Source organism: Magnolia sinica, chromosome 15 (genome assembly GCF_029962835.1).
Source record: "Magnolia sinica isolate HGM2019 chromosome 15, MsV1, whole genome shotgun sequence".
Lineage (NCBI taxonomy): Eukaryota > Viridiplantae > Streptophyta > Magnoliopsida > Magnoliales > Magnoliaceae > Magnolia > Magnolia sinica.
In genome coordinates, this window is record NC_080587.1 from 4,358,700 (window position 1) to 4,369,369 (window position 10,670).

Below are 10,670 nucleotides of genomic sequence, written 5' to 3' on the forward strand. Positions count from 1 at the left end.
CCGATATAATAGTCCGAGGTGTTCCGAATCGACAGATGATGTTTTTTCAGAAAAAGTCTGTGATCTTTTGTTCTGCTATCCTAGCCAATGGCTCGGCTTCGACCCATTTTGTGAAGTAGTCTCTGCAACGACGACAAACTTGGCCTGTCCTTTCCACAAAGGGAGCAGTCTGATGATGTCGATTTCCCACTGCGCGAATGGCCAAGGATCGGCCATGGGAGTCAATACTTTGGGAGGTTGTCTCGAAACGGCCGCAAATCGTTGGCATCTATTGCAACTCTGGACGAGTTTGTGCGCGTCGTGCTGAATGGTCGACCAATCATATCTTTGACGTAGGACCTTATGTGCAAGTGATCGTTCTCCTAAGTGGTTTTGGCAAATACCCTCATGGATCTCCTGCAATGCATAATCAGCCTCATTGGGATTTAGGCATCGTAGTAAGGGAGCGAAAAATCTTTTTTTAAACAATACTCAATTCAGTATGGTATAACGAGAGGCTCGGATCTTCAGTCGTTGGGCCTCAGCGCAATCCTCGGTCAACTCTCCACTACCGAGATATCGGACGATCGGGTCGAACCATGTAGGTTCCAGATCGATTGTATGTACGGTCAAGCTAACTAAATCATCGATACTTGGTTTAGTAACGTACTCGATCGGGACGGACCTGGGTATGTCGTCCTCGTCGTCAGAAGCAAGTTTTGTCAATAGGTCAGCTTTAGTATTTTCTATTCGAGGTATCCGAGTGACAATTTATAAATGAAAGCCTTCAATCAACTCTTTGGCTTTCTTCATATACGATTTTAGCTGCTCTTTTCGTGTCTAATACACACTAGTGACCTAATTGATGACCAATTGGAAATCGCTGAAGACGTTGAGATAAGTCACGCCCAGACTGGCTGCGAGTCGGAGGTCAAGCAATAAGGTTTTATATTCTGCTGTATTATTCAATGCTTGAAATCCAAGTCTTAAGGCATACTGCATGTAGGCTTGATCAGGAATTTCTAAGACGACTCATGCCCCGCTTGCTTTAGAGTTGAAAGAGTCATCTACATACAGCTTCTAAGGGTTTGGGTCGGGCGAGGACTCGGGAGAAGTTGTCATTGATTGATTAATTGATTCATCTCCAAGCTCGGTAGGTAGATTGACCAATGGTGTCACTTCGGCTATGAAGTCGGCTACAGCCTGTCCCTTAATAGCTACTCTCGGCTTGTATTGAATGTCGAATTTACTGAGCTCGATCGCCCACTTTGTTAATCGGCCGGATGCTTTTGGTTTCTAAATGATTTGGCGGAGTGGGAGGTCAGTCATAACGGTGATCGTGTGAGCTTGAAAGTATGGCCGAAGTCGTCGCGAGGAGACGACTAAGACTAGGGCCACCTTCTCCAAAGGCGGGTATCTTGTCTCTACCGGTAACAATGCTTTGCTGACGTAATAGACCGGCAGTTGCTTTCCTTCGTGTTCAAGTATCAAAGTCGAGCTAACAACTGCGTCGGATACGACCAGGTATAGTAGCAAAGTTTCTCCTGACTCGAGTTTTGACAAGAGAGGCGGGGATCCAAGATAAGACTTCAATTGCTGGAACGCTGCTTCGCACTCTTCCGTCCAATCTAACGTTTACCGTCCTTTCAACTGTTTGAAGAATGGGAGGCATTTGTTGGTAGCTCGGGAGAGGAAACGGTTGAGTGCGGCTACCCGTCCGGTCAGCCTTTGTATGTCTTTAATCGCTCTCAGGGACTCCATGTTGAGCAGTGCTTTGATTTTCTCTGGGTTCGCATCGATCTCTCATTGACTGACAAGGAATCTGAGGAACTTTCCCGAGCTTACACAAAAGGACACTTGCTCGGATTCAACTTCATTTGGAACTCATGAAGGATTAAAAATATCTCTTCAGGTCGGCTATATGATCGGCCGCATGTATACTCTTAACAAGCATGTCATCAATATATACTTCTACGATTCGGCTGATCTGCCGAGTGAACATTTTGTTCACTATTCGCTGATAGGTCGCTCCAGCATTCTTTAAACCAAATGGCATCACACGGTAACAAAAAAGTCCTTTGTTAGTGACAAAGGTACTCTTAGATTCATCCGATTGATGCATTATAATTTGATTGTATCCAAAATAAGTATCTATAAAGCTAAGGAGTTCATACCCCGCCGTGCTATCTACCAGCTGATCGATTCTCAGAAGAGGGAAGCTATCTTTTGGACAGGCTTTGTTTAGATCGACATAATCAATACAGGCTCGCCACTTTCCATTGGCTTTTTTCACAAGTACGACATTAGCTATCCATTCCGGATAGTATATCTACTCTATAAATTTGGCCTTGAGGAGCTTGCTGACTTCTTCTTCAATGATAGCGTACCTTTCAGGGCCGAGGGGACGTCGCTTCTGTCGGATCGGCTGGTAGGTTGGATCAATGTTGAGTCAGTGAGTCATCACCGAAGGATTAATTCCTAATATGTCTTCATGGCTCTATGCAAATACATCAGCATATCGTTGGAATAAAACTATCAACTTATCTTTCGGGAGAGACTGCAGAGACGAGTCAATCTGTACTATTTTGGACTCGTCTATCTCGACCAAAGGCACCAAGATAAGGTCCTCTACCGGTTGTCCTCATTCATGGGTCTCGGTACGAGGGTTCAATGATTCAATCGTGGATACCTCAGCTGGAGCTTTCACGGCCGTGGCATAGCAGCGTCTTGCGTCCTGTTGGTCGCCTTTAAAGATTCCTACTCCCTACTCAGTCGAAAATTTCATGAAAAGGTGGTAAGTTGACACCACAGCTTGGAGAAGACACAGAGAGGGTAGGCCGAGTATCGCATTATAAACTGATGGTTGATCGACTATCAGAAAGTCGACCATTACTGTTGCTTGATAGGGAGGGTTCCCCGCAGTGAGAGGCAATAAAATGACTCCTTCAGGGAGTGTTCGTCTCCCGAGAAGCAGATCAATGGGGTGTGAACTGGCCGCAAAGCTGATCGTTCAATTTTCATTTTGTAGAATGCTTGAGTGAACAATACATCTGCAGATGACCCTGTATCGACGAGAATGCGGTACCTTTTGGTTGGCTATAGTCAGCGTGATGACCAATGCATCATCGTGTGGATAATAGATGCCTCGGGCATCTTCATCGATGAAGGATATGCAATATCTCTCTCTTTTCTTCTCCTTCGGGGGCCGAGATAGGATCAGGATTTCAGACTCAGGTTGACTGATGTTCCTGGTATGATTTTTTCGAGCATTGTTTGAGTCGCCCCCACCTCGGGGACCACCTATAATTGTTCGGATTTCCTCAGTGGGTTGGTTATCACCCTAATGTTCGTCTGTTGTCTCGGTCCTCTCAACATGCTCTCTGAGTCGGCCTTCTCGGATGAGCCTCTCGATTTCTTCTTTTAAATGATAATAATCACTTGTATTGTGGCCATGATCACGATGGTAATGGCAATATTTGTCCTTACTCCATCGGTTCGGATTGCTTCGAAGTTTATTTGGCTAATTTACGAATCCTTCACCCTTAATTTTCAACAACACCTGCTCCTGTGGTTTGTTGAGTGGAGTGTATGTTGAAAATTTGTGATCGGGTCGCTTACCCGACCTATGCTTATCACGTGCCCGATCTTCCTTACGCTTCTTTCCACCAGCCGAGTCAACTTTTTTTTTCACTGACTCTTGGTCTGGATTTTTGCGTTCTGGGCCACTTCGCGCATGATCCAAGTTTCCTCGGCATCCGCATACATATCTAACTGGGCCATGAATTTAGCCAGAGTCAGGGGTGGATTTTTATCCAGGGACGCTAGGAACGGTTTGTCCCTAACGCCTTGCATGTTCGAGTTAAGGGTTGTTTCGTCTGAATGCTTTTGGACTTGGAGCGACTCAAAGTTGAAATGCTTAATATAATCTTTTAGTAGTTCTCCCTCCTTCTGAACTATATTGTTCAAATGCGCGGGCAGTTTCGGTTTCTTTTTCCCACCAATGAAATTAGTGAAGAAAGCGTTGCTGAGTTTCGTGAATGAGCTGATGGACTTTGATTTTAATTGTTTGAATCAAAGTCGAGCTACGTCGGTCATAGTAAGAGAGAAGGCTCGGCACATCACGGCATCTGAGGCGTCATGCAGTTCCATATATGTTCTGAAGGATTCAATGTGCTCGGTCGGATCAGTCTTGCCGGTGAAGGGTGTAATCTGCTAGAGACGGAATTGTTTGGGCAGCTGAGCTTGCATTATTTGTTCTGTGAACGGAGATGCTTTTGCCTCAGGCCTCGTCTGGTGTGCATCGCAACCTTATTTCATGTTTACAATCTCTTCTCGTACTTCCCTCCTGAAGTCCTGGAGGTAGGCTTTCTAGGGCTCGTCGCTTTCTGCAGTCCCCTCAACCGGAGGCCTGTTGCGTCTTCTTCAGTCTATTTCATGTCGAAGATCATTGTCAGGCAGCGAGGCAGTCACGGAATGAGTGGGTACTGGCTCAGACGGGCTATGATGCCGACTTTGCTGTCAGGCTGGGGGTCGGCGAATTGCTGTGGAGCGTTTGTCGCCCGACCTTCTATACGCAGTGGTAACGGGAGTTGCTGGCGATGAATTTGTTCTAACATTTGCTTCATGACGTTTATATCAGATCTGAGTTCCTGAACCTCCTTGTCCAACCGTCCATTGCGTCGATTCTGCTGAGTATTCCTAGTTACGACAGAGGTTGCCGGATGAGCAGCGGAACCCTGGTGATTGTCGGGTTGATTCTGAGCTCCTTAGGTTCTGTTCGTACCCGATGGTCCTTCGGTTGCAGGCGGTCTAGTGACAGCGACCTCATTTGGTTCATCTTGAACAGTCCTTCTAGTTCTCACCATTAAAACTCATTTGAAGCTTTTGGATAGAGCCTAGAAAATGACTTTTCGTATCACTTCCCACAAATGGCGCCAATCTGTTGATGCAAAAAACTATTGCGTCCTCTTCTCACGCCCTACCACCTATACAAGAAGGAGACAAGGGAGACCCTGGCTCAAGCTAGGGAACCTCCGATGCTAAAGTCAGCGCTGGGACTGTGTAAGAGAAGGGTTTTTGAGGGAGTTTTCTCTGTACCTTTCATCATAGGGATTTTCTGTTTTTATAGGAATGGGAGGGTTCCGTCGTGCAAAGATTCTCTTCCGAATATCTCGGAGATTTGATTTTGTTGTAATCTGTTTATGGATTCTGCCCGATCCCGAGATCTTCGGGGTTGAGAATCCTTTTCACAAGATTTTCGGGATGGTATTTACGTTTACACCGTCTCTTGCTTGCTCGGCTCGGCCTTAACCGACCTTGGTAATAAACGAGTCTCGGCTGGCTACAATGATGGGGCTTTTTGCCTTCTGTCGAATGAAATAGAGTCGATGTATAACCGATATCCTTTCTTAATCCGATAGCCAACGTTGTAACCGACCTAATATAGGGTGGTTTTATAGTCGGCCAGGAGACTTCTAGCTTTTGGGCCTTAATCGGTCCCTTTAGACGTTGCTGCCTCGTTATCCGAGTCAACTTTATGCATCTTATGTATTTTGCCTAAGGCTCATGACTTTGTAAGTTTCGGTCGAGGTTCATTCCTCACCATCCGATCTAAGTCTCTCCTTGAGGCATCTGATTATTTTTCCTCAGTCAGACTTATTTCCTCGGAATCCCGGGCAGTGTCAATAGAGTTGGTCCATTCCATAACCAGTCTCCGAACTTGTCATATTTTTCCTCAACAATAATCACAAAAACAAGTTAATCCTATCAAATTTGGGCTGGCCTTCAGCCGAGTCATGTGTGCCTCGACTCGGACTTGGTCGGACTCATCCAATTCGATTCAACGAGTCAGCCCCGACTCGGCCAAGTCTCCACTCGACTAGAGATTGGATGAGTCGGTCTGAATTGCCGAGTCTTTTAACCATCTAGGCTCAGATTGATTTTCGGGCCTCAGATAAAAACAAGATGGGCTCAGCCCAGGACCGTTTGATCCTGATCTAGGCCCACTTATACCTATGGCTTCTAAAATTTCCTTACCTTGTGATATTTTTTGTCTTCAACAGCTTGGAGCTATGGTACAACACTGTATTGATTCTACTAACAGGACACATGAAAGATGCTGAAGTTGCTATAGATGCTCTCTCCATCTGGTACTTGAAAAACCATTTTCATCATGCCCTATGTTCCATGTTTTTTTTAAACTCATCGACTCGAACGGATTCTTTCGGTCTTCAGACCATTCTCAACTTGCCCGAGTTGGGGGGTTCACTTGTTCGAGTCAGACAACATTTGGAGGGTGACTCATGGGTTCAAACTGGATCAAAATCTACTGAGTCTGAGTTGACTCAGATGAATCAGCAATCCATGTTTTTGTTTGATTTTTTTTTTTTTTACTTTTCTTTTCATATTCCAATCAATTTCAAGATTTTATTTTTTAAATCAATTTCAAGATTGTGATTACAAAAATTCATTCATATATTTCTTCACACAGCCTCAACATCAATGGGTGGGAATTGATGATATCTCTTGGTTTCTTGGCTGCAGCAAGGTATATTTCTTGCATATCTCTCTCTCTCTCTCTCTCTCTCTCTCTCTCTCTCTCTCTCTCTCTCTCTCTCTGATTTTTTTTTTCTTTTGGTTGTTCTTAAAATTTCTCTGTGTGGACCATAACCTGCACCCCTTCACCACATGTATCCTGCATCAGCACCAAAATGATTTGCTAGCTAGAATACATATCGGCGTATTTCTATATGATACATCAGAATTTTAACCTTCGGATATGCGGTCGTCTTCCAATGATGAAAACCATTTGTGCAATGGGTCTCACCTTAGACGCACTACATATAAAAATAAAAGAAAATAGCTTTGATTGAGATATTCTATCCCTCTGATCATTTGACTCTTTTCCTTTGAATTTGAAACATCTCCATAACCTTTAAATAATCAAAGGGTATAAATATTTTAATATGAGAGTTATTTTGGGACCCCTCCCATAATTAGACCCATTATATAAATCAAGTGCTAATGTCCCAACATATCATATCAAGTGTTACACTGAGTATCAAATAACTCTTATACAATCACTTCTCCACCCATCTCTCTATATGTCATTCAATGAATCACAGCGTACGGGTGTCGAATGAGCTCGGAAGAGGCGATGCGAAAGCTGCAAAATTTTCAGTTATTGTTACGGTGGCTACTTCGCTCGTCATTGGATTGGTTCTCTTTACAATGTTCATGATCTTCCGTGGAAACGTCTCGTATGTATTTACAGACAGCCCAGAGGTTTCAGGAGCAGTTGCAGATCTTTCTCCTCTATTATCCTTCTCGATTCTACTCAACAGCGTTCAACCCGTCCTCTCAGGTGAGCTTCCGTCTCTTATTTCCTTTTCTTGTAGTGTAGTGTATGTAACATAAATGCTAGTTTTGGCTGCGACCCATCATATCAGTGCCGTTCAGATCAATGGTATTGCCAATCCATAGCAAGGCCATCTGATCAATGGTACAAATCACGATAACACTGGCCATGAAATCTCTCATAACGATGTTGATATGTTGACGCAGGGATGGGTGTGATGAGGTCGAGCACCATCTTACTCAGGGGATAATTACTCGATCGAATCCATGAAGAGAGATAAAAAAAAGAAATAAATTCTAATAAAATCTGAAAATAAATTGATTGATAAAGTTTACAATCCCTTAAATAGTGATATGAACCCTGGGAAGAAGTTTTGGAATCAAAGTACAACTCAAACATCCTAAAATTGTGACTTACTATAAATGGTAAACTTAACTATTTATTTGGGGTCATGATTTCCACTAGACTTCTTGGTTTTCGGCCAAAAATAGGAAGTGTCCTAGTTGGCTTAACTACGTTGTTCTCCAAAATTTTCTATGACTTTTTTATGTTGGACACAACTACTAAAGCTCAAAGAATCAAAAGGTATGATCGAACTAAAACTTAAAAACAGAAATAAAATGGATTTTGAACCGTCGCAAATTCGGCGTGGCAACCCAGCGTAGTGGGTTGGTTGGCTAAAGTAGCTTCTCCTACCCCAAAATCATATATGATAAGTCAAATAACTCATTTTGGTTTGCAAGATATACCTGTTTTAAGGTTCTGACAGCCTGGATCACTTTGGCCTCTGATCGGGCCTTCTCTGGTCCATCTTGGCCATGAAATTGTCCACGACCCACTTTACATCATATGTACTACAAGGAAGTAATATGAAGTGGAGTGGCCTTGTGAGAATTGCCTTTGGATGTGTTTTGTTGTACCAAATATCATAAAAAAAATTTCTCAAAATTAGACTGATTAATCATAAAATATCATGAAATTTGGTGCAACCAAGCATCTCTTGTTCATACAGTGATTAGTGATTATTGCAAGGGCCTCAATGCATGGGCCCACAATAACTACTTTAGGAGTGGAAAGGATCTTAGCTACCCTCTAGCACTACGGTTTGGATGATTTGTCCAGACATGATCAATGGTTTAGATCATCTAAATGCATCCTAATAGACAATGGGTATTCCCTTATTTATCTCTCCCAATATTCTATATGAAGTGAATCTCTTGTATTGAATGCCTTTATTATTGAGGGAATGCCTCTGCTTTGTAAAAGGGCGGAATTGAGGGGATTAGGAGTTTGGATTTGATCTCTCTCATTTGAATTTCAAGAAAAGGGTTGGAGATACAATTCACAATTGGAAATGTTCCAAGCATTTACTTTGTGGGACCCACTAGTGGTTGCCGACAAGTGGGTCCCATAATCCCATATCTAACAATTATGGCTTTACTGATTGAAGTAATGTCAACAGAGATACTGATTTTTTCTTTTCTTTTCTTTGGAGACTGACCATCTTAAAAAATTTTGTATCGATTTTCATGGGCAGGAGTTGCCATTGGTGCTGGTTGGCAGAGTGTGGTTGCTTACGTGAACCTCACATGCTTTTATTTGATCGGGATACCTGTCGGAGTTGTCCTCGGTTATGCAATCAATTTTCAAGTTAAAGTAAGATATGTTGTTTTGATTTTACAGTATTCATGCACTCAACTTTCAAAATTAAGAATTACAAAACTACTTTGTTTTGGTTCTTCTTTCCAATGTTTTGAAACTAAAACTACAGCAAATCCAAACATAGAAAATGGGAAGGAGTTCAATTATATGGAACAATGATTCAGTGCTGCTCTTGAAATAGATTTATCCTGGATGCATAAGGGTACGTATAGTATCCTAATGCATGTGGTCTAGACATGTGGGGCCCACAATTCAGTAATCAATTTAATTGATTGGGGATGTTAGGAAATAATCCATAATGAAAGATCTTAGCAATCAATCTTCAGCCATTTCCTTGTCTGCCACCTACTTGTAGACATTGATCATAAGGGTCAGATCTTTCAATCTGGGAGTTTTTTTGCCATCCCCATCCTCATGGAGGCCATCAGATGAACCTTCTACTAACAATTCCTACTTAACAATTGACCTCAGATTCACTTAAGGAGACCCAATTGTGTGGCAAACACAAATCATGATTGATGCATTCAATTTCTAATGTTGTCTTGGACTCATTTTTGCGCTGGAGAAAAATAATGTGATTTTGGAAGTTCTACTTTAGTTTGTGTTTGGTTGCAACAAATATTGTCAAATTCCATAATATTTCATAATTAATTAACTTATTTTGTTGCAAAATATCATGAAATGAAATATCACGATATCCGTTGCAACTAAACACATCCTTACTCTTCATTGAATTTCCCAAAATCACAAAATGGTGATCTTTATTGTTGTATGGGAAATAAAGAACTCTTTTCCTTCCACGCAAGGATCTTTTTTTTTTCCATGGGTTTTGGGAATTATACTAAAAGTCCAAAAAACAAAAATACCCGAACTATTGTGTCAAATTGTACTCATTCCTTGTCTGAGTATTATAGTCCGTTTTTCCTAAAAGCTTCTCTTTGGTTGTTTAAAGCCTTGGATTTCAATTTTAACTTATCAAGAATCTAAATTCAAGATTTTCAATCACTAAAATTTTATTTTATCAGTTGTGTTTGGTAGTCTGGATGTTCAGTCCTGTGGAAATCAGAGACTATGTTAGGCAACATCAACTTTCCAAAAGGTCACTTCAGAGTAAAGATAAGAGAGCCATTATAACAGTTGGAGAGAATTGAAAATCGTCAGATTTTTATCTAAAGGTCTCCTTACAAGAAACGGCACAAAATCCATGCCGCCAAACGACTCATTAGAAGAAACTGCTAAATGTGGCATTAGGAGGTCAGTTTTCTTAATTATGTTATTTGTTTTGTAGGGAATTTGGATTGGAATGTTGTTCGGCACAGCTGTTCAGACTGTTGTATTGTCTTACCTAACCTGGAGAACTGACTGGGATAAACAGGTAATTCAATTTCATTGATGTTCCCTTTTCCTAATCGTGATTGATAAATGATATTTCCGATACAAAGAGAATGTTCATCTTTTTATATGTTCTGTTTTTTGAATGACCTCCTCGGTGCCCATTTCACAAAAAATCATAGTCGTTAGAAGTAGTCAACCATTGGATCTTCAAATCAACCGTGGGAGCCCACCTTCCTCCTACCCACCAGCCAACCTGATGTAGGGAGGGACTTGATGAGGTTGATCACTGTCTTCCTCTGGGAATATCTACTCCAAATCCACGGAACTCTCTGGATCA

General features: G+C 42.0%; 1 protein-coding gene across 1 annotated transcript in view; it reads left to right on the plus strand.

Moving 5' to 3' along the window:
• Positions 1-10,404, plus strand: part of LOC131227707 (protein DETOXIFICATION 21-like) — a 101,559-nt gene extending 91,155 nt beyond the window's left edge. Inside the window, exon 8 of the mRNA XM_058223510.1 lies at positions 10,287-10,404. Within this exon, the coding sequence (XP_058079493.1) occupies positions 10,287-10,391 (105 nt within the window). The 3' untranslated portion in view covers positions 10,392-10,404. The remainder of the gene's footprint in view (positions 1-10,286) is intronic.
• Positions 10,405-10,670: the final 266 nt, after the last annotated feature.